Here is a 24,777-nt window from a genome sequence, read left to right as displayed (position 1 = left end):
GAGAGTAGAGTGGACACAAAGACACACGGAGGGGGGAGAATTTGGTGCAGCAGGGAGAGACCAGACCAGACCAGACGCACACCCATCAACCCCAGGAACAGGACTGCTCCACAGATCAAAATGCACCCAGGCCATTCTATCTGTATGCCTCTCCCCAGCTCTCAACATGATTTCACAGTGTGTTTTAAGTCCTTTCTGCATTAAAATCAATTTTTTTTTTTTTTTTAAAAAAAGGACCATAGCAAGCCTTTCTTGCCAGAATTCTGTTCTGAAATGCATTTGCTCGAGCAAACCCTTCCATAGAAATGTTGGCTTGCACACAGTTTGAGAGGCTGGAGAGAGAAAGGAGCACCAACCCGCACTTACCCTGACCAAAGAGAGCAAAGCTGGGCCAGCATCTACACCTGTCTCCCCCTGGGTCCCCAGTCAAATGGGTCTGGTGGTCATTTTACACAAGAGAAACAGATAGTGGAGAAGAACAACATAAACAAGAAGAAGGGGAAATGTCCAAACCCTTTGCTTTCTTTTACCACAATAGCCAGCCAAACATTCTTTATTATATAATAAGGTTTATAGTATACATATTCTCAATAAAAAGCATGCCGATTTTTTTTTTTTTACTTTTCTTTTGTGTTTTCCTAAAAAAAAAAAAAAAAAGAAAAAAAAAAAAGGCAAAATTAAAATACTTCTCTAAAAATAAGGTCTCAAACATGGCAAACAAGACATTTCGCAAACCACATAATTCTACAAAGGATGCAACTGGTATGTGTTTGTATATACGACACAGAAAGATTACACTGTGAAATGCAAAAGTCACCGAACCACTAAAAAAACCACAGGGGGAGAGGGAAGGAAGGGGAGGGAGCGAGGCAGTAAGGTGATTTCAGATGGTACGTCTGTGTGTGCATCAGACCGCTGTCAAATGGTAGTTGCAAAAAAAAAAAAACAAAACAAAAAAAAAAAAAACAAGGAAAACTTTTTTAACTGATTGTTTAAAGTGATTGTAGAACCAGATGGGTGGAATTTGCCACTCAGGACAAGCTCAGAAATGTGACCTCGCAAGTCGAGCTTTTGTTATCCGGATGTAGCAGAGCCCACCTATCAGATACCACAACCAGATAAAAAAAAAAAAAACACATACTAAACATTTTTTGGCAATTACAATCTGAAGCAGGTCTGGTATTTATTTGGGGGAAAAAACCAAACAAAAAAGAGGATAGCTGGGGCAACTGGAAGACACTGCCCCACCTCTCACTTCATTGGTGCTATCGTTTCTGCTTAAAAACTAGCGGCTAATCGTAAACCCGCGAGGCTCAATTTGTGGCTTTTTTCAAAACCCTATGATATGAAACAGAAAGTAATACACGAGTACAAGTCCACGAGAAAGCTCCGTAGCCTTCTGGATACTAAGCTCATTGAAATGATTAAAAAGTAATGTCAAAAAAGCACTTAAAAATGGGAGATCCCTCCACTTAATGCACTTCACTCAAAGCTTATAGGCACATAATTGAGCTTGTCACATATCATCATGATTCCTAACAGGACGCAGTGTAAAGATTCTTTGTAAACAGCTCATTCAGTAGTCACACATGAGTTTTTTTTTTTTCTCCCTCCCATTTACAATTCATCACAACCCAGTTTGACTTGTATTACATGTAAACTACACTGAAAAAAACAAACAAAAACACGTACACTATTTTAAAAAGAAAGGCCTCTGAACATGAAGGAGGACTATCTACAAAAGTCACTGTCACTGAAATCCAGCTCCTCCCTAAACTGCTGATCCTGTACCTTTACGAGGAGCAGGAAATAAACTGCTGACTGGTGTGGACTTTACGAGGAGCAGGAAATAAACTGCTGACTGGTGTGGAGTAGAATAGAATAGAATAGAATAGAATAGAATAGAATAGAATAGAATAGAACAGACTCTACACTGAAATTTACTGTCAGAGGTAGGCAGCTGTAGTTAGAAAGAGAAAGAGAGGTGAAGCAGTGTCTTTCAGCGTTGCAGTTAGAGTAAAGGTGAGGAAGGGATTCAGAAAAAGGGTCGAGGAGAGATCCAAACATACATTACAGTACGTGTTATGTGTGCTTTAGGTTTTTTCTTATGTTTTTTGTTTTTTTCCTGCAAGGCGCAGTCCTAGCTGCTGCGTTTGTGTGCTGCAAGGTCAGGAGCCTGCACATCTCTCTCTCTCTCTCTCTCACTCATTCACACACACTACATCCACTTCGCATTCAAGACAAACAATCCCCCCAAACACATCAACCTTGGTTCTGTTGGATACAATGCAATGCAGCCAGTACACAATGTGTGTTTGCCTGACTTCCCATCTGATTACATTACAAATCTAAAGTCTTCAACATAAGGCAAAAAAGGTTTCAAATTAGCTGCCCTAACTGATCATCTAGGCCTAAGGAGGATGGCTGATAGGTTTAAAACCAATGTCTCTTTTATCGTAGATTTGGCCATAGAAAATCATAACTGGGTTGCGGAAATAAAGGCATATGAAACGACTGACTGGGTCAGTCTAATACTGGCACAAGTGTGAGACTGGCACGTTAAAAAAGTAAAACTGAGAAGCACAAAGAATGCCCATACAACAGATGAGAGCCTCCCTTTCATGGCTGCACTGTGTGTATGCAAACAGGACCAAGGTTCGCTGATCAAGTCCCTCATAAAGCAGGTTAATAAACCAAGCCCCCAGTTTCAAACCCTACCCCACACACTTAGAGCCCCCAGACGCACACTCACACTCACATACACACACATACAGCTGCTGTAAGGTGGTCAAGTTTGGGGTGGAAGAGGAGATGTGGGGTTGGGAGGGGGGGAGGGGTTCAGGGCAAAGAGGGAGGGATGGGGGCAGAGAGTTGTGTGCGACTATCGGAAGGGGGGCTCAGGCGTGTGAAGGGAGAGTTCGGGGCGGCGGAGGATGGCCTCCTTGCGCGTGGGCGGCGGCAACGGCGGCTCATACACCCTGGGCGCAGCCATGGCGGCTGCCACTGCCGCAGCAGTGGGGACCACTGGCCTGAGGGCATCCAGCGTGGCGACCGACTGGGCTGACATCGCTTGCACAGCAGGGACTGCTGGCATGGCCTGCACTCCCGGCATGCCAGGGATGGCTGTCACTGTGCTCGGTGGTGGGTAGGCATACTGGAACTGAGGGTACTGCTGCAGCTGCTGGTAGTACTCAGCATAGTACCTAAGAGAGGGGAGGAGGGAGGAGAATGGAGAGGGGTGGGTTAAGGGAGGGAGAGGAGTGTACAGGTAGGAAGAGGGACAGCAAGGGCGTTGATGGTAGCACTTGGCAACACAAAGAGAGTAACAAGAGAGTGATAAAGCAAACAAGAAAATGCAAAAAAAAAAGACGCATTAATCAGCCCTGAGACATGAGCCCACAGGGTTGTAAAGCATGACTAAAGTCATAGTAATGTATAGTGGTAGAGAACATGAAACTCTGGTCCGATGTTTCAGTGATGCTGTGTAGCTGATCGTAAAGACCATCAAAGATCATCTCCTACCTGGCCATGGGGTCCTCTGCAGCCTCGACGGCCTCTTCTGCCGCTCGCCCAGCTGGTGTGGGGAGCAGGGGTCGACGCGGCTTGGCTCTCTGGTACATGAACGGCTTCATCACAGGGTCTGGTAGCAGGGGCGCCGACCTCCGTAGGGGACTACGGTCCCTCTCACCCGACTTTGCCACAGCCGCCGCTGCAGCAGCAGCAGCAGCCACTGACTGCTGCTCAGCCACAACCTGCTGGCCTTGGGCAAAGTAATGCGCCTGCCTGGCTGCCTCAAAGATGGCTGTAGTAGGGTCCGCTGCTCCCATGGCGCTTATGTGAGCATAGGCTGGTGTGGCGGCACCATAAATTGCTGGAGCTACAGTGTAGGCGGGGTTTACCGCAGCCGCTGCTGTTGGCATTTCTATTCCAGGAGCAGCAGTCAGATAGACGGGGGGGTTGGCCACAGTTGGGGTGTAAACTGGAGTCGAGTAGGCGGCAGCGGCGGCGGCAGCAGCAGCCGCCGCCGGGGATGCAGCCACCTGGCCGTAGATGTTGGGAGCCATCGAGCTGTACACTTGGGTGGCGCCTGATGTGAGAGCTGCCTGATTGGCCACCGTGCCATAAAGCTGATTGGCGACATTGGCACCATACACCTGACTGGCAAGGGCACCATAAACAGCTGGGTTCACTGGATTTCCATCAGTGCGTGTGCCTGTGGTGATCCCAGTGAGAGCCGCATACGTGGGATCAAAAGTGGAGGTGTTGTAGACTGAATTGTGCACACTCTGTTGGACCTGTAGAGGCAGTCCGGCAGCTGCAGCGGCAGCGGCGGCCAGGACCGCTGCCTGACTCTGGTATTGCTCCAGAGAAGGCTTCCCCACAGGGCATTCTCCAGCATAGTGGCCCTGTTTTCCACAGTTAACACAGGGGATTTTCCCTGTCGGTGCCTGCTTGCTGGGCTGGACCTTGGACAGCTCTACAGACAGGGGGCGGCCCTTAAATGAGGTGCCATGGAGGGCCTCGATGGCCTGGAGTGCATCTTCCTTGTTTTCCATGTGAACAAAGGCGTAGCCTGCAGAAGAGGAATGCCTGGCTGTCATTGAGCGCAGGGACAACAATTAGGATCACAGTGGCATTGCCACAAGCACTTACTCACTTATTACTATTACCTCCACTAAAGGAAACCACCTCGTCAATCTTTACAACAAGCAGGTGGGAGATTATCTTGTTTTGCAAACTGAGAACTTTGAACGGGTGTATCATAATATATCACGTAGTCAGACTCTTCACTTATGTTTAACATCTGCAGGCACTTAAAATCTCTCAGCAACTCAACAACTGCAATAAAACTGAGATACAATCTCTTACCTGCACTAATTCACTCTTACACTAAGTCCACAGTTGTACTATCATCAAGCACAACGTGGGAGAAAAGTGACTGGGAGCATTTTAAAAACATTTCAAATGTTACCAGGCTCTTCACTCACCTTTGACTTTGTCACACTCAAGAACTTTTCCAAACGTCTGGAACAGCTGCTGTAGATCTTCAGTGGTGCACATCCCACTCAGATTACCCACGAACACCTTGGTGGAGTGCAGCGGCCGTCCCCTCGACTCCTCCACCACCAGATTCCGACCGCGAAACTCCCGTCCGTTGAGCTCCCGGATGGCGCGCTCGGCGGCACCCTCGCCCTGCAGGTGGACGAAGGCGAACTGTCGCAGCACGCTGCAGCTGACCACCTGGCCATAAGGTTCGAAGATGGCTGACAGCTCCTCCTGGGTGGTGTCCAACGCCAGGTTGCCCACGAAGAGCTTCACTGTGTGGCTCTTGTCCATGGCGCTGCAGAGATACAGAGGAGTGATGTGCTTGACTGCGGTTAGAGATAAGCAAGAGGATTAACAACACAGCCGCCATAGATATAACTACTACTAAGTGAGCACAAAGCCGCACCTTTGGCTCTGTAGTAGTCTGACAAGAAGGAGGAGGAGGAGGTGCTAGAGAGCAATGTTTGAACACAGGGGTTGACTGCAGCACACAAGGACATGGCTGACCCAGCTATTTACTTTCTTTTGCAGGGCTTAAAAATGTCTGTGGGGGAGGGGGGGGCTGTCGACTTTGGATTAATAATAAAAATAATTTTTTTAAAAAGCAAGACTTACAAGTCTTACACCATTTCTCCAGCATGAAACTTTTATTTACTCTCCAGAGATTAACCAAACAAAAGACGCTCTAACCACAAAAACACAAAAATTACTTATGTAAGAAACTGTCCTGCTTTAACTCAGACTGAAAAACACGCAGCAGCTTGTAAGTTTGAGGTTATAGTTGTACTTGGAAAGGGAAAAAAAGTTGTTTTTTCAGCATCAAACAGGAGACAGGAGACCAAAGGTTCAAAACATTCAGCAAATACACAAATAACCTATCCAGCATTCTCTCAAATAAAATAATGCAATAGCTTGTGATTTTGAGGTTAAAGTCTTAAACACACTCGTGATAACACATGGATAACATGCTAGATTAACATTCAAATTTCACATATGAAACACCACACAGACCACACATTTGCCTGTGAGCTGGCCATAAACTCAGATTCCCAACAGAAACCAAGGAAACACATTACATCTGTTAAAATGTTCAATATATCTCATCAGTCAGAAACCGCCTCTGAAGGAGATCTTTAAAAAAAAAAAAAAAAGGCTCCTCAGAGGAGGCTGTGATTACCTGTACAGCAATGAGTCACACTCTCTCTCTCTCACACACACACACACACACAGGAGACAGTCAGGGATAAGGAGCTCACTGTGCATCAATTCACATGCCATGTACTGTGTAGTGATGATAGCCTGTGATTGAAGCAGCGGCCTCGTGCTTCCTTGTGTCCTTTCCTCAACAGCCTCTAAATCTACGCGTCAAACTGAGGAGTGTCGCTACAGGTTGGCCAACACCTTGTCTTCCTCCTGGACAACCTTTATGGTTGGCTGTAAATCGAAGGGCAGTGTGGAACACGACACCAGAGAATGACATTTCTATTTTTTGGTTAAGACTCCGGTCAGCTGCCACAGACTTAACTACACCTCCTCCACCTCCACCTCCTGCTGCTGCTGCTGCTGCCCATAGAAAATATGTGTTTATCCGCTTCACTGTTGTCTGCACTGCACATGTGTGTATGTGTGTGTGTATGTGTGTGTGCCCCGTGTTACATATGGCTGCTGCATTAACTCTGGGTTCATCTCAGGCACAACCAGAAGAGAAGCTGGTTTTCTGATGACGCAGCACGACGCTGAGTCAACACATTTTCACCGCTGGAGTCGTTTAAGCGAAAAGGAAAAGAAAAAAATAAAACATGTCGAAAATACACAAGTGTACACCGGTTGGACTGGTGGGCCTGTTGTAACACACTGTCCACGTTTGCTGGAAAACTGTGAATGGCGAGACGGGATGCTTAAAGCAAAAACAAAGGCGAAAACAAACCACCGAGAAAAGAGTAAAAAACAAAACAAAACCCAAAACACTTATTTCACCGTGTTAGACTCAGCAAGGGTGATAAGCACGTCAAACCTGATCACAATAACTGGCTCTCTGTAGGAGATCGATACAGTGTATCAACACACAATCACATTTTTTCCGCACTGGACTGGACACAGTGTAACACCGAGTGATTCCCGTGCAACCACACGGTCGAATAGTCCCTGTCTCTAAAACATACCCGAAGAGAAAACACTTGAGCTTTAAGACGAATCGGATTTAATTACCTCCCATGCGGCTCGGATGAGAATAATGCTGCAGAAAAGGCGATTAAATAAAAGGATCTACCATCTTACCTAGGCGGTGCTGTATTTCAAAATGGTAGCGCCTGCTTCCGTTTGAGTGTCGGGCATACTGCTGGAAAGGCTGCAGAGGGGGAGGGCTGAGGCTGAGGCTGAGGCTGCTGCCACCGCCGCCGCTGCTGCTGCTGTTGCACCCAGAGGATGCTGAATCCTCATAAAAAAAAGACTCATCAACTGACTCATACACATACATATTCACCACAAAGCCTGTGTGATAGGTACGCTTTTTGCCTAGTGAGGACACCCTCTGCCCCCCCCCTCCCTCCATGTTGGCCCCACCCTCTGCCTCTTTCTCAGACAAATACACGCACCGGGTGATTATTGTCTCATTAAGAGTTGATATAGGTAGGTCACATCCAGATCATTAGTCTTGATGCATTGTGGGCCATGCGGCGAGGGGAACAGGGTAGTCGTCTGGAAGGTATGTTTTAAAGCAATCTGTTTACTGATCAGTTTTTACCTTTTCACTACAGGTGCTTTAAACAGCCTGTTGCCCAGGCCTTGCAGGCTGGATGACCTGTTTTTTGAAGGTATGACTAGTGGGTTTGTCTGAATCCTGGGAAACACGTGGCATTAGGTAATGTGAACTCATTTTTACACATTGGAAGTTCATAACCCCATTGAGGTAAAAGTTATCTTGCAGTGTGTATGTATATTTATAATGTATGTTTGGTTTATATTATACCGCAGTTGCCTTGAATGCCCTGTGGCCCTGACTCTGGAGCCAGATATGGGTTGCCAGATACTGTAGTGTTTGAGGTAAATTGCTTTAACCAAAAGTATTTAGTATGTTTTGTACTATGTTAACTTAACATAGTACTGCTGCTTATAGCGACTGCTGTTTTGCATGTGTTATATTGTTGCTGTCTGTGCTCTTGTGTACACTCATTTTACAAAATGGTGCCAGTTATAGTTGGATGGGCCAAGCCTGGAAATGTTGGTGCCAACCACAAGGGTTTGCTACTGTATTTTTTTTTTTTTTTTTTAATAACTGCATGATCTAACCTCAGCCCTCTTACCTTGTACCCCCCCCCCCTCTCTTTTTTTTCTCCCCTCCTAGTGTTCATCAGGCAGATAGGGTGGTGTACTGCTGGTGCCCCTCTCCCCTTCATTGCATGTGGTGGTGTGATGTAACTGTGTGCACTCTGTGTCTGTCTTGTGTGGTTTGGTTGTTTAGGTGACGGCCTACGTGTGTGTCTGTGGTGTCCGGGTATCCTGGTAGCACTTAGGTAAAACCCCACCTACATGTCGCATCTACAGATTCTGAGGTCACAAATTTAAGTTTATCTTTTTCCAGAACATCCATGGCAGGTTGGTATTAGCATGTTGTCTTTTTTTAGGATTGTCTATGATTTTTATCATGTCTGTCTTTTATCATATTTACTGTCAAATAAATTTCCCATCTAGAGTCAAAATCCACGTGTTCTTGTTGCTATTTATGGGGAATCCAATATGAAATTGTATGTGGTTTTCCAGGGCTTTTTTTTTTTTTTTTTTTTAAATCCCAGGTAGCGGCTCTTCCTTGAGGCCTACCAGCTTTATAAATCGTCCTCGGTTCCACCTGTGTAAGCCTGTTTAATTTATTAGAGCCTCCAGAAGAATAAAGGCTACCTGAACACCACAGGGTTCTGCTCCACAGGGAGACTCGACAAGTGAGTCGGTTCAATTAAAGAACTCATTATGTGCTATGAAAAAATATATATATACATGACACATTTGTTAAACCACAGGACTAATGTAGGTTTTACATACCAAAGACTGATGGATTCATACATTAGAGAGCTGAAAATATTAGATATGGAAAATTAAGCATATAATGAAGTCCATCAACCAAAAACACCAAATGTTTGTTTTAAATTGCTACCAACTGAATATATTTGAGTTTGTAATGGACAGACAAAAAAGGCTATTTAAAGACATTATTGGGCTCAAATTTCCTCACATTTCAAAGGCTAAATTATTTTTTAAAAAGAAGCGTTCTTTAGTTGCAGCCCTACATACAAGTTGCATTCACAGCTCTCGGAAAAAGATGGTGAAAGACACCAACCCATCATAGTTCAATAAGCTTATTCAGGCATTACCATGGCATGACAGATGCTCAATCTGAAAAATCAATGCAAAAAAACTTGCTGCACACACTCTTATAGCCAATATTTATGTCTTCATCAAGAAGGAAAATAGGCAGTGTTAACAGAAATCAAAGTGTCAGCAGGTGTTACTGTTTCACATTTCAATCATCAATTTCAGACGACTTGTCTATAAATAAAATGAAAACAAAAAGTGGTTTCCTTCACTTTATGGCTTTAGTTGTCCGCAGCAACTGTACACTCACACACCATGATGAAAAAACAGCTGAGCACACAGTCCTTAAAAGCCCCGACCCAACCCCCCTCCCTGAAACTTTTACCCCCCCCCCGCCACTGCCCTTTCACCTTGTCAAGTCTGGATGTGGAATTTGACATACTCTCGTGCTCTGGGGCTTGTTCTATATATCTTTACCATTGTCACTTACACCACCTTATGGATTCGAATCGAAGCACACTAAGTGTGGCCGTGTGTCCTGCAGACCCCCCCCCCCCCCGCGTCCCCTCCCCTCCCCTCCCCTCCCCAATGTGCTTTTGACTTTTAGCTTAATGGATCCCACGTTTTTATTAAGTGCTCTCTCATTGTTCCCCTTTTATTATTCAAGATAACGCGCTGTGGTGAGTCCACATCTGAGTTTGGTCAAGCTTGTATTCATACTTCTGACAGTCGCAGATGTTTCAATCATTTATCTGTTATAACTATTTCTTTCAACTTTTCTCTTTGTGAACTAGCTAGCCTGTATGTCTTTTCAATCTCACAACACTTATAGTTACAACTGACCCAGGGTGTAAGATGACAGATTTCAGCATCACACATTTTATTCTATTTGTTATATTCTCTCCTAAACTGAAACGTGGATAGATTTTATACCAAGTCACAACCTTTTTTTTTCAAATCAGCTAAACTACTCCACAATGTTTCCACATATCCACGGGTGTATGTTTATTCCTGGGTGGGAGAGTGAGCTGATGTGAGAGCAGTGTTATAGGTTTTTTTTTTTTTACTACCACTGTTTTTAGGAGGCTTAGACACTTTTTTTTATAGCAAATTGAAGGGGATTTATCCCTACCAGCACACAGCCAAAATGGATACCTCAGATCTCACATGTACATCAATTTAGATGGTGATGAGACGATTGTGTCAGAGGCGACTGGTTATACAAACATATAACAGCATTAATGGACATCTAGCTAATCAGAGGGGACTTTTACAAAGTCCCGGCCTGTTTTAATCTGCTTTAGTGCATTTAAAACCCTCAGAGGACACTAACTGCGACTGCAGGAGCGTTTGATTTTATCACAGAAAAATTTCAAGAAAATAAGGCCATTTTTCTTTGGTTCTCCCTCCAGCTGTCTGTGAACACATTCCTCAGTGCTCGTCGCCTCACCGACCCTCTGTCGACAAACATCCTCTGCATTTCTCTTGGAGATGGCTCAGTGTTTGTGTCCGAGGTTCACAGGTGCGCTGCCGGTGTCTCTGCGTTGGTCTTGTTTCGGCCTTTCCCAGCTATCGGCCTGTCTCTCTCCTCCCACAGCGTCACCCCGTCACACGCACATATCTGTTTGGGATTTTGGAAAAGGCCCGCAGATCGGGCGATGATCCCACATGCCAGCCTGTGAAGCAGAGAACAGAGAAATGAGCATTTGCAGTTACAGTCTTATTTCACTAATGCCTTTTTAGTCATAATTATTTCTTTGTTTAATCATATGAAATATCTGTTCATTCTTGACCGAATCAATATCAAATGATCATTAAAAAAAAAATCATTTAAATATGGATTTTCATTCCTCGGTTTGTGTTGTGTATTACAATATTAAATCACACAATTCACACAGTGACAAACGACACTCTGTGTATGAACAAGGAGAAAACAAAATCCCACAAACACCTTACAATACAATGGAATCTGAAACCACATCAGCACAAACCGCAGCCTGGGAAACAATCACAGAGCTGGATGTAATTTCTTTTATCCACTCTATCGGCCAACTTAAACCACTGCCATTGACCCACCTTTCCCCAGAGTTCCCAGTCTGTTTGGAGAGAGGGTGACTGCCTCGGCCCAGGTCGTCCTCCCCTGCATCCACCACCAGCGATCGGCCAATCACATCCCATACCTGCACCAGGGGATCAATCACATTAGATGTTGATATATGACATCTTTGCTTCCTTTACCTTCATTAGGCTCAATACACTGTAGTTTAGTAGTGTGTGTGTATGTGTGTGTGTGTTACCTTTAGCTGACTGTCTTCTAGTCTAAATGAGGCTCTGCCATCTGGTCCGGCAACAATATTTCCCAGATCACCTACATGCTGCAAAATAATAGTCATACATAACCACACAGTGAATAAATAACACTGAAGGAAAAACACAAGCAGTGCTCAGCGTGAAAGAAAAGAAAAACTGCAGCTCTCTCACACACTTTATGGAAAATTTAGCACCTGGAGCGGGAACAGCTCAAAACGGCTCCTGTGGGACGAATTTGGCAATCGGGGAGGGATATCCCATCCTCCATTTGGCTTGTGTTGAAGTTTTATTATATCTCAGGAGTGATTTTGTCAAAAAGGTATTGCGCAAGAATATTTATTCACTTTATTCTTTTCTCTTTGATCATCTGACTGTCTAAATGTTCTGGCACTGCTGATCTCCATCACTTAAACTTATAAAATTGAACAATCATACTTTCTTTTAATAGAGCCCTAGCAGCAGATATGACTGTACCCTTTCAGAGTCCCCTGGTCCACCGTGCTGTCTTCCAAACGGGTTATAGTGCTCTCCACAACTGCAGAAGAAGGGGAAATTATAAGACAATTGTAAAGTGTGGGGGGTGGGTGTTCTTTGGCTTTCACACATAAAATTCTCCTGGTTGAATCATCGATACAAAAGATGAGCAACTGTGTTAGGAAACGTCCTTGCCATTAATTGCTGGTTTATATAGTCAAGAGGTAGACTGGAAATGTGTGACAAGTAATAAATAACACAAGTAACAACGTCCTACCTGCTGCAGTCCTGCGTGAGGTCCCCCAGGGTGTGAATGTGGAGGCCGTGGAGTCCAGGCTCCAACCCATCAACGGCCCCATCTATCAAGCAGCGCTCCTCCGATAACTGCAGGAAACGCACCACCCCTTGGATCTTTCCGACACCATCCAGCATGGCCACCGCTGCACCCAGATCTGTCAACAAATTGGCCGTGACATTGCTCGAAGTTTAGCATCCTCATGTTTAGATTCGTCCAGATTGTGTTTAGATCTCACTGGGACACACTGCAGTTCACATATGGAGTAAAAAATGCATCACAAATGCATCTTGAGTGACTGCCTGAGATCGGATCATGTTACCTGGCTCACATTATATTTTATCCGCGGGAAACTGTGAGCTGAACATCAAAATGTGCACACATATAGCAACAGCTATGTGTAGCTATTTTTTACGGACTCCAGGTCCTTGTCTGGCGGCCAGGGGCAAATCAACCATGACCGAACGTGTGTGACTGTGATAAACATTTACTTCAGATTTGACCCGGCACTCCTCCTCCTCTTCCTCCTGTGCGCAGAGACATATTTACATTCACACGACATATCAGATCACATGAAGCATGTCCTTGACCACCTCTAAACCCGAGCGCACCCTCAACATGTGCAATCACATCACCCACCAGTGATTTATTCACCCAGGATGTATTTTATTGACATGTGTGACAAGGCCAGTGTCTCAACAGCTGAAGCTGCATTTTAGTCTCAGCTATCGAGCATCTTTGTTCTCAAGGGGGAAATCAATGACGGCAACAGTAGCATGTATTTCTGTAGACTCGTGTCCTCCTTTCCATAATATAATAATGATAAATTAACACACACATTTGGTTTTGGGGCAAGTAATTGCGATATTTCTCCACAAATGCTTTTCTTTGTTAAGTTTAGTGTGAAACAAGCAGCCATTTTTAGAGAATGTAAGTTTTACATGTGTTAAATATCTGATTAAATATAAGTTAACAAGACTACAAATCTGGTACTGGCAGTTTTCAATATTCAGCGCTGAAAATGTCAGTAGTGAAAAAGGTGCACGGGTTCGATTCTCAGCCTCGCTCCCGTCGCGTCTCACCTTGCACTGATCCTCCGATGCCCTTCAGCACCGCCCTGCGTCCGGTGCTTTCTATCAGAGCCTGCACCTCGGCACTGGTCAGAGCCGATTCCACCAACACCTCTTCCCTACTGAGATCAATGCTGACAATCTTCACTCCTGCAAACACAGTGAAATGAATGGGCTTTGTCACTGGATACACAATCAGACACACACAGGCAGACAAAGAGCGTGCAACCTTTACAGTGATGCAGACATCTTGATTATCAATTAAGGTAAAATTAATGGTTCATACCATTTGTTTCCAGCTTCTCGAATGTGAAGATTTGCTAATTGATGATTTTCTTTGATTTATGACACTGTAAATTTGTGTTTTAGACTGTTAATCGTGTGTGCACTTTCAAAATAGACTGAACACTTTAGTGTTTTCTCAGGCTTATGATGAGTTAATGGAAAGAAACATGTTGTTCGGCACTAATTACAGGAAAAATAGAGATGAAATAGTTGTGTTGAGTTTATTTATTGACTTCCAGATGAATTTCCACAGAGGAAATTGCTCCATCTAAACCTCAGTGAATATTTATGACTCATCCATTTATTATTGGAAACTCTATTGATTCTTCAATTATGCTGAACTGTCAGTTTAATTCTTTGTAGACACATTTCACATTTAGTTAATCTGCTGTCCTCTGAATAAGAGTCTCAAGGTTGTGCAAGCTTTGCATTTAGAAATAATTGGAAATGTACCAACTGTTCACCCTGTAGTTTACCTTTAATTAGTGACAAATTATACAGTTATTTCTTGGAAACTTCTTAGCAGATAATCTGGAAATAAATTATAAATGTACAGACCCATAAAATAAAGTGCTGCCCATAGAAAGAGACTTGTTGCTATATGCTTTACTGAATGATATGCCATGGTGGAGTGTGGTAAACAACATCTATACTGCGCACTGGAATGCATGGAGGCCAGCAGTATACAAGTGGCACATTATCTGCTGTGTTATGGTCCTCTGCTGTGTCAAATACAAGGAATTAGACTGACCGTCACCCCGGCAGTGACTGTACAAGTCACCATTTCAGAGGATGTATGACTGCATTCAGGGCAGAAAACAGCTCTTTGTACAGTATTAGCAAACATGTAAATGCTTTGTCACCTGGTTTCCCTTCCAGAGCAGCACTGACTTTCTCTGCACAGCTCTCGCATGTCATCTGCACTGCAAACTCCAGCTGTGGAGGAGAAGACAGACACTGAACACCTGTAGATATTTACACGCTTGAACAAACGGTGTATGAGTGACTACAGCGTGTGAAGCCGGACGGTTATTTAACTGCGCAGCACGGAACTGGAGCTAGTTATGTCAGCCAGCTGTAACAGTCACATCATAACAGCATCCGAATATGGCATGATTTTGTTTTGACGGGATTATAACAGGTGAAATTATTGTCGTGACACGGACACACGTGACAGAAATGACGGTCAAACCTTGGTGGGCCTCTCTGTGTCCATTTTGTGGCCGTGCGTCGCTGCCTGTGCGATGAAAACTGAATTAAACAGAAAACTTCCTACTTTTCTAGAAACGGAAACGAACCAACTGTACCTTCCACCGGCCGCAGCCATGTTTGTGAGGTCACAGTGACGTTGCCGCACATTACCGCCGCCAGGTGTCGACTACCTGTCACTGCAAGTCAGGACTAATGGACTGACTTGCAGCTCCTTAACTGGCTTTATTAGTTAATCTGAGAAATAAGTGATAGTATATTTTTCCTCAGAGATGGAAGAAGTAATCTATTAAGATATTTTACTTCAAGTAAAAATAACCACAGTGTAGAAATACACTGTTTCAAGACCTGTATTCAAAAAGTTTACTTGAGTAAAAGTACAGTATTAATATCAAAATATACTTAAAGTACAAATAGTAAAGGTACTCATTATGCAGAAGATCTTTAAAGTGTATTGTATTTGTATTATGAATCGAAACCTGCAAAGTAACTAGCAACTAAAGTTATAAAATAGTCTAATGAAGTAAAAAGTACAACATTTGTATAAATTAGCAGAAAATTTAAAAACTCAAGTAAATTGTAAGTAAATTTTAAGTACAGCACTTCTTATTTACTTTCCACTTGATTTTTTATTTTTCTTTAAATCCTTACAAAATGAAATAGGCCTATGGATGTGGTATGCAAAAAAATATGATTATTCATCTTTTACTTCAGTGAAAATTGCAAAAACAAACAAAAAATTTATTTGAATGAATTTAGATTAAACTATTCAATTAGCAAAATTACTTAAAATTTAAAAAATAAAAGTAGACTATCATGCAGCTGCCAGTGTTTTTATTTCCTAATATATTAATTGTTGCACTTTAATGTTGTAGTTTGTCAGTGTGGAGCTACTTGTCACTGTTTGGTAGTTTAATATGTTTAAAGATGATCATATATTTTACAGTTTATCTAAATCTTTAAAATAGCTGAAAAGTTTCAAGTGCTCTTCATTAAATCAAATCCTGTTTATTTATCGTTGACATTCTTTCAGCTGTAACTGCTCAGTGTATTTCTGTTACCTGTTTACATAGTGGTTCACAGTGATCTATCATTCCAGCCCTGGATTTAAATAGCCTTACCTACAGCAGGAGTTTCCTTGGTTGCAATGTGAACAATTACATCGGTTGCTCTTCTTGTTGTGTTGTGTTCGCTGCCTCCAGAACTCTGGGACCAGTTCACTTGCAGACACCACCAGTGGCCACAGGTGTCACCAAATCAAACTGGTCTGAAATCTTAAGGTTTATAACTTTAGGTCCAGTACATGAGAAAACTGTATAATTGCTTTGCAGCTTTACTTTAGTAGGTACAACAATCCTTAGTGCAGTGGTGGTTTGTTGATTTGTTGTCCAGAATGTCCCACTCATTGATATCTGACATTACCAACAATATAACTCTTTCACAGATGGCTGCCGTTGACAAATTTTCCTTTTTGTATATATCATCATACCACCCGTACCTCAAGTCTTTTTAAGATGATTTTCATACCATAGTCAAATGAATAGAAACCAGTCAGTGCCATGGCTCATCAGTAATGTAAAGTAGACTTAGAAACAGGCAAATCATGCAAAGTCAAACAACCACAGAACCACTGCAGGTGTATATCCATAAAGCAATCGCCTTTACTGGTTCTTATCAGGGTCAGAAGGGGGTTATCTGGACATATAAGATTGTAGCATATGGATAAAAGTAAATGATCACAAAGGTTGTCGGCGGTTATGATGATTGCTTCCTGCTGTATGTGGTGGCCTCCAATTCAATTTCATAATGTGTATAGATTACTGTTGCAAAGGCGATCTGCAGATTAAAGCTCTGCGTTTCGTACTGGGAGACCACCACTAAGCTGATGAGGGATTCCCAGGTTTTTAGAGGAGCATGAGCGTGTGTGTGTGTGTGTGTGTGTGTGTGTGTGTGTGTGTGAGCATGTGTGTGTTTATATGTCCCTGTCATACCTCGTGGCATCTTTTTTGACAGCACAGATAAGCCACAGGAGATACAGCAGATGACCGTGACGTGGCGTGAAATCTGGGTCGCAAGTCTAAAATAAAAGCGTCTAAATCAAACCTCCTCCAACTAAATTTGGGACGATACGTTCAGAGAGTGACACATATTCGCTACTGTGCACATGCAGTCGTCTAACATGTGTGTCGATGCAGAAACACGGCTGTTGGTACGTCAAAACAACACCGAAAGGCCCGTGTTTTACACAGAAGAAAGCCGAGTGGCAGCTCAGCTAGAACAGAGCTCCTTCTGTATGTGGTGGCTCATTGGCTTTGACCTTTGACCTCAGTAATATGACCACAGGCTTTAAGAAGGCTGAGCCAGTGTGCACCAGGCTCAAAACACATAAGCACTGACTTTTATGTGTGTGTGTGTGTGTGTGTGTGTGTGTGTGTGTGTGTGTGTGTGTGTGCGCTGAGCGGTCTTTTTCCCCCACTCTCACACACATCACCCACACAGCAGCAGTTAATTTATTCAGTACATGGGAAACTGTCTAAAACCTCTGCCCTCGTGTTGATCCTGCAGCACTGAGCTCTCCGTTCAAAAGGAGCGGAGGGAGAGGGAGAGCTGCAGTGACACCTGAGCCCAAGGGAGGGGGATTTCATTAACGCACATCGACATATGCGTACAGAAACAACACACACTAGAGAGGGCTAGAAAAGCGCCGTGAAACCTAATCACGACACGAACACTGTCCCCAGCAGATTCAGGGAGAGGGAAAGAGGAGGAACGGGGGAAAGCAGAGGAGGACTGACGGAGGGAGCAAATGGGAAAGAGGAAGAAGAGACAAGAGGAAGGTTGAGGAAAATGAGAAAAGACAGCAAAAGAAAGAAGTTGACAAAGAGGAGTGTGTGTGTGTGTGTGTGTGTGTGTGTGTGTGTATGTGTGTGTGCGTGTTGGGAGAGGGCAATGCTGACAGGAAGCGTTGACAGCCCTGTGTGGAACAGTAGAGGTTTTATCTGTACTAAATGAGGCTCTATCCCCATTCGCCTCGCCCCATTACCACTGACCTGGAGTCTGTTATATTTTCTTATTAAAAACTTCAAGGAGGTGAAGCAGCTCGCGTTTCAGTGACCAGAGCAAGGAGAGCAAAGCAAACAAAATGTTATTTTTAGAGCAAGAGAGACACAATGTTCTACACAGAAAAGCAAGGAACACTGAAATGCATACACAAATTCAAATGCAAAGCACAACCACAACAGGACAAAGTTAGTCAATTGTGCACAAGAAATGTCTTCTGTCTGCTCTTGGGCAATGTTAATGGTGCAGCACATGACCTATTAAAATTAAAATGAAGATAGCAATTAAGTCAAATAAAATAAAATGGAGGCTGGATTGAGGATCGCCATGTGGTGCTAAGAATTTCCAAATTTCCGATATTCAGTAACTACAAAGTGGACCCTGTGGTGCCATTGTGTTGTCCATTAAAGACTGCTTTATTTTCCACCAAAATGTTAAGTTTGCTACAAGAGGAGAAAATACACTGGCCCCTGTTTACATCCAAGTTGTTGCTGTTAATGTAAGACTGCTCAATCGTACCCTTCTGGGACTGTGCAGTGCTCGTATATCTGTATGTGTGTCAAGCACACAGTGTTGCAGTTGAGTCACTAAACCTCGAGTCCGAGTTGAGCCTCGAGTCCCTGATGTTCGAGTTGTAGTCAAAGTCATGAAAGAAGAGTCCGAGTCATCAAGGTTGAGTCACAGTCGAGTTCCAAGATGGACTCCAGTGCTGCACAGTCAAAGATCTGATATACGAGTAAAAATGGTTAATATTGAACATTTTAAAGGGAGTTTATTTCCAACAACACTACAAGCATATGTGTGGAAATGACACTAAACCTGAAACTAGTGGCAACATGTACAAGCTGAACAACAATGGACCAGGGACTGATCGCTGGGGGCCTCCACTCAAGATGGCAACCTTAAATCCTTAAGAGAGAACAGGCCTACTCTCTACTGAAAGCTTTCCAGTTAACATGGTGAACAGTGGCACTGGATACCACTCTCACACAATCCAGGAATAGTAACATGGTAATTTTAGATCAGTTAATACCAAAGGTAAGGGCGGTTACTGAGGTTAAAATGAATACATGAATGAAATATGATGTAAATTGTTGACAGGAAGTAGTTGACCAAAATCTTTATGTATTTTAAAAGATATTATATATTTTTTAAAAGTATGTTTTAAAAAGGAATAAGAGGATATGTTCCTTCTTCAACAAAAGTAGTATATAAGATAAAATGGAAATTTAGGAATTGTTTGTCTTCGATTTGCTGGAGCCTGTCAGACTACAGAGAGACAAGTGAAATTCAGTGTTATAAATTCATAGAGTGCCTGTGTCCCCAACACCACAAGCGCATACATTTTATAGCTTGGCTGATCCCAAAGGGAATCAAACCATTGACCCTGGCCGTGCTTCACCGGCAACGCCACCCACAACCTCATGGCGCTGAATTATTCAGCTCCTGAGAGGAAGAGCGGCGGGGCCTGTTAGCGGCGTGAGGGACCCCACAGAGGTCAGAGTAATGTCACAGCCCAGCCAGAGTGCTCTCCATGTCTGCTGATTGCACCCTGACAGCTCAAATGGAAGATGAAGCCAAGCGTGTCCAGGGGACGGCGTCAGGCAGCGGAGCCCCCCCCCCGCCCACTTCCCTGCCTCTGCTTGCGCACAGGGAGCAGGGGCCATGTTTGTAAAAATCCATGGTCTGTGACTTTGTCCTGGTTTCACTTCTTTTCAGTCTTTGGAAAAATACAAAAGACAGGACCATGACATTCATTTAATGGAAAATTATGGACATTTGCTTTGGCTTTTGTAACATTGGAGAAATAGTAAAGGGGGTATTTAAATCAGAGATGCTTTTAAATCAAAATCCTTGGAAAGAAAGCATTTGATTAAGCAAAAATTATCATAAAATACCTCTAAAAATAATAAATCTCCTCTTCAAAGTAAGTAAATATAGTTCGGAATAAGACACATGACTGAAAATAACCACAACAAACACAGTTTATTATGTGTCCCATGAGTGTTCAGTCACTTCTACACTTTTGCTCATTTCATTTTTGCCTGATTCCTGTGTGAAGTCATTAAAAGCAGTTATAAGGAAGGGTAATGTTGAGACTCATATCATATTGCTATACTTGTTTTAAGAAGCAATAAGTGACTTATGAAGAGCTGTCTTTAAAACAAACGAGTAGTATCAATAGAAAATTTACACAGACAATACGCTATATATATATATATATTCTTTTTTTTTCCCCACAAATATCTGTCCTGGCATTTTCCAATCAGATCAACCGCAGACCACAAATAATAAGCAGGAGAGGATAAAACAAAAGAAAACATCCAATCAATCAAACAGCAGCCCCCAACATATATTGTCCATTCAGCACAAAGGTGTCACGCATTATTGCTGAAGCACAAACAAGCTTAAAACAATGAATAATATTGCCGGCGGGCTGTTTAACAAGCTACGAACAAACTCAGCTCATCACACAGAGGATCAATAGGAAGAAGAGACAGCATTGCCTAATCAAAGTCTACTGTTCCTCCCTGGAATAATGACCCATATGGAGGAAGCAATATGCTGCATTGTGGGTACCAAAACACAATACCTCATTAAATCATTACACCTCTGAGCCTGGATCATTACTCAAACAATCTGTCTGTCATCAGCCAGCAGGCATCTTTAGCCCCACTGGAGAAACATTTAGGATTAACAGAGGGATGCAATGCAAATATAACATCAAAACGTAGTGGCATTTAATAGGAAGCAAAAGCCAGAAAGCACAAGAAGGTCACCATCTATAAATTGTCTTTTAAGTAGGGTAACAGTGAGCCATTATTAGTCTCTACTGGAACTGTGTAAAAAAGTATTATATGGAAATAAAGTACAATAAAGTCTTGTAAAACTTGCTGTTGAGTAGGAGTTACTCATGATGAATCACTTTAGAAATAACGCACAAAATGTGTTCAGATTAATCTGCCACATATGGTATAGTCAATATAAATGTAAATGAGTCTTGGATACTACAGAACATTGCAGGGGAAACAAAACACAGCAGATTTGGCAAGGTTACAGCATAATACCACAGACACAGACTTGGCCCAAATTATATGAATCTGAGTGTGAAAAAAATTGACTAGTTCCTGACAAAAAAAATTATATTGAAAGGAAACGCTTTAGAAATATTTGTACTTTTTATCAGATACCACGCAGCACAGAACTGACGGAGAGATATAGAGGATTACATTATGATAAAGTCCATGGTGTGACTTTTGATAACATGGTGAAGCAACCAGGCTGCCTTTTCATGAAGCCTTTAAAGGGGCATTGCAGAAATTTAACATTACACTTCCACACAAGAGACGTCAAAATACCCTGACTATAAGTCCCTAGTGTGGGTCAAACTCCAAACAGAGTAATGAAACTCAAAAGTATCGCTCCATTAGACCCTCTCTGCCCACCTCCCCACATAATACACACTCCATTTTTTCCCCCCAGAACCTCAGGTTGTTTTTATACCTAAATCTAATGAAACGTTAATCATAGCATTGTCACATCATAAAACACTTGGGTAATTTTTACAGGAGGGTATAACCTTGAATAATTCATGAGGGAGGCCCCATTCCTGCACGTGCCCAGGGGCCTACAAATCACTGAATGTGCCCCTGTCCACTATACATTTACATATCAGTCTGCTATCACGTTTCAGTTCAAATTCAAATGAACTTTATTGGCATGACAAATGATTTCACGTTTAAGCTCAATGCAGAATATCAAGCAGAAAACCTGGACCACAGTGTGTCACTCCGGACAAATGTTTCTGAAGTATTATAGGAACAGTATCAGCACATATGGGCGAGTTTCCGTTAGGACTGTCCATGCGCGCTAATGTGCTCGTGTGCACGTCTGTGAGCACCATATGTGCTCGCTGTGTGCGTGCGTACGTGCGCGCGTGCCAAACGCCAGCCCAGCAGTAGGCTAAGCATCACGGTCACAAACTCGCGCGCATTGGCTACTGAAGAGAGAGAGAGAGAGAGAGAGGGGAGAGAGAGGGAGAGAGGGGGGCAACCGTCTACCGTTTTGTTGCACGAGGAGTGGAGTCGCGAGGAGCCTCTGCTGACAGACAGACAGCAGATCCGCTGCCTCACTGACTGCGACACCTGAACAATCACCAAACAGCACCAACAGCAAACAAGCGGAGGAGAGCCTGCTGAAAGCGAGGAGGTGGAGGAACGGAGGCTTTCCTGAAAATTAAAGAAGAAGAAGAAGGAGAGGAGGAGGAGGAGGAGGAAGAAGAAGAGAGGAAAGCGGGGGCAGGCAGCCGGCTGGCCGGGACACGGAGCCCGTCCAGGGGGAGAAATCACCGCCACGACCGTCACTTCACATCACAGCTCCGAGATGACAAAGGTGGGTGACAGTGTGCTCCCATTGTGTTTTATCAGCATTTCTGTCCTACATGGCGTCTTTAATCCCCATAGTAGAGTAGTAGTAGACATGTCTGGTGTGCTGTAATAAAAAAAAAAAAAAAAAAAACGGGGCCGCTGAGACACAAGAGAGCATTTAGAGGCGTTTATGTTTGTTTCTGTTGTGCCAGCGCTCCGCTCTTTCCCCCCTCTCCGCTCTGTGCTGGGGACAATTACGCACCGATAGCCGCGCCGTTTTCATAAAAGCGGATTTATGGATGAACTGACACTTTCTCGTACAAGGAAAATGATTTCATAGCCGACATGTGTGTCATTTGGAGATGCGCGGCGGAGTGATTTCATTCAGCACGACCCCAAAATCTAATCTGATCTGGCCCACATTTCGCTGTGTGAGACCTCTTGAGGAGATTTTTTTTGTTGTTTATGCCCTGAAACAAGCGTCGTGTGTGTGTGCGTGTGTGTGTGTGTGTGTGTGTGTGGTGGGGAGGAAGGAGGAGGGGTAGCGAAGAGGGAGGTAAGGAGTAGTTGAGATAGACCACACACACTGGGGTGTTTATCGCGATCGTCTCCTTGAGCGCCCGAGGCTTGTCGGGATGATTGATTTCACCTGTTCAGTCAGATTAAGACTGTGTGAACACCTATGCCGGCAAATTAATGAAACTGCACGCAAAGATTAACCGTGCGAGATTGTCACCGTGAACCCTTTAGTGCAGCCAGAGGAGAGGGGGCAATAATTAATGACAAACTATTTATATCTGGAGCTTTATTGGATGTAGTATAAGTCCCAATTGTTGCATGTGTGTTCAATATTTTGCTTTCCATTAGTTGATCGGTTTGTTGCTGGATGTAAGTTGGCTGAAGTTTTTCCATCTGCCCTATTTGGTGTTGCAACATCAATTAAATTTTTTGTCAATGTGACATCCAGGTTTGTGTTTGCCGCAGATGACAGGCTGGACTGTGGCAGTCTGAGAGACAAATGATTTGACAGTGCCTTGTTTTTCCGTCAGCTGCAATTGACTGAAAGTTGTGGACAACAATCAAGCCAATCGGTGTTATTTGCATAGCTCAAAATCACAAATCTGCACAGCATGCACCACCATCTCTCCAAAATCCCAGGAAGAGCAACAGAGGAGGGGTCCATCTTCCAGCACACACAGTAACAAATTCATAACTTTAGTCTTTTATTGACCATAAATAAATAAATAAATGCAAAACATTAATCTATAAGGCTCCAGGGAACTGTGAGGGGCATTTATTAGGCTATTACTATTAAGCAAATAATCAGGATGCCACACACACGCACACACATCCATAAATTCTTTGCAGGTGCTGGAAAACGGTAATGTGCAAAGGAATACGTGCACAATGATGTATTTCAGTCTCAATTATCTCTTTCATCTTTCATGGTCATGACAAGGTTTTTAAGCACAGATTTGTGGACCTGAGGGAGACCAATTTTTACTATTGTGTATCATTTTAAAGACGACACTGTTAATCCATTAATTCATTTAAAAGAAATATATTAATAATTGAAATAATCATAATTTGGAGGTTTAATTGAGAATGACCTGAGGACGAAGTGGGGAGTGATGTATAATGCTTTTCTCCACTCGTCACCTTTTCCCCTCCATTTATCCGTCCATTAATGCTCCTGTCTTTCTGACTGTCTGTCTCTTCTCTTTTTGTCCATCTCTCTCCTCTCCTCCTCGGTGTCTTCAGGAAGTAGGTTAAGAGAAGGGAGGGGAGGTGATTTAATAAACCCTTTTGCGGCAGGTCATTTACAAGCACAGACCTGAAAAGGTTTCTTTTTTTTCTCTGGCACGTCCACAAGAAAGGCACAAGACTGAGTGATGAATGTGTGCACTGTCTGGAGAATAGCAATGCTGAGAATAACAATGGAGCTGGGGGGGGGTTAGAACAGTGACACACACACACACACATACACACACTTTTAAATAGATGCTCACACACACACAAATGTACAGAGGGCCTCTCGAAAAAAGTCAATATGATAAAGTGTGTTGTGCTGACTAAGATTCACTGCATCGCTGTGTTAAACCTCATCACAGGAGTCTTTTTAGGAGGAGGGAGCCCTTTAAAGACCAACGCTCTGGGAAAGGAGTTTATTTATACAATATTAGACTATGATATACAGCTCTGTGGCTGCTTGCTGTACAGTGTCCCAGAAGATGGTAGTTCTCAGGCCCCGAGCCAAAAGAGCAGCAGTGTTTACTGCTTCCCTGAGAGGAAAAAGACTCAGAAATGCTGCTATACAACATAAATTCCTTCATTTGTCCAAGTCACATTCAGGCTG

General features: G+C 43.3%; 3 protein-coding genes across 6 annotated transcripts in view; 1 reads left to right on the top strand and 2 right to left on the bottom strand.

Annotated features, from left to right (window-relative positions):
• Positions 1-1,885: 1,885 nt before the first annotated feature.
• Positions 1,886-7,389, bottom strand: LOC111235637 (RNA-binding protein 14-like). Of its 4 annotated transcripts, none has more exons than XM_022764152.1 (4): positions 7,324-7,389; positions 4,989-5,341; positions 3,523-4,594; positions 1,886-3,203 (listed from the first exon to the last, which is right to left on the bottom strand). In XM_022764152.1, the coding sequence occupies exons 2-4, from the start codon at positions 5,335-5,337 to the stop codon at positions 2,882-2,884; spliced, it is 1,743 nt and encodes a 580-aa protein (XP_022619873.1). In that variant the 5' UTR covers positions 5,338-5,341; positions 7,324-7,389; the 3' UTR covers positions 1,886-2,881. The 4 variants fall into 4 exon arrangements, with proteins under 4 accessions (XP_022619873.1, XP_022619875.1, XP_022619874.1 ...); XM_022764154.1 differs by having other exon boundaries at positions 3,523-4,573; XM_022764153.1 differs by having other exon boundaries at positions 7,255-7,330.
• A 2,551-nt stretch (positions 7,390-9,940) lies between these two features.
• ccs (copper chaperone for superoxide dismutase) lies at positions 9,941-15,083 on the bottom strand. The gene is made up of 8 exons (XM_022764157.1): positions 14,978-15,083; positions 14,649-14,721; positions 13,513-13,650; positions 12,413-12,587; positions 12,136-12,196; positions 11,649-11,726; positions 11,428-11,531; positions 9,941-11,027 (listed from the first exon to the last, which is right to left on the bottom strand). Exons 1-8 carry the CDS (start codon positions 14,999-15,001, stop codon positions 10,868-10,870), a joined length of 813 nt encoding a protein of 270 aa, XP_022619878.1. The 5' UTR covers positions 15,002-15,083; the 3' UTR covers positions 9,941-10,867.
• Positions 15,084-22,367: 7,284 nt separating this feature from the next.
• The window catches only part of gal3st3 (galactose-3-O-sulfotransferase 3), a 35,524-nt gene continuing 33,114 nt past the window's right edge, over positions 22,368-24,777 (top strand). Inside the window, exon 1 of the mRNA XM_022764118.1 lies at positions 22,368-22,446. The gene's annotated coding sequence lies outside the window, so the exon portion shown is untranslated. The remainder of the gene's footprint in view (positions 22,447-24,777) is intronic.

This window comes from Seriola dumerili, unplaced genomic scaffold (assembly GCF_002260705.1).
Source record: "Seriola dumerili isolate Sdu_G_001 unplaced genomic scaffold, Sdu_1.0 BDQW01000531.1, whole genome shotgun sequence".
NCBI classification, from domain to species: Eukaryota; Metazoa; Chordata; class Actinopteri; order Carangiformes; family Carangidae; genus Seriola; species Seriola dumerili.
The sequence above is the reverse complement of the archived record's forward strand: the minus strand, read 5'-3'. Positions and strand labels throughout refer to the sequence as shown.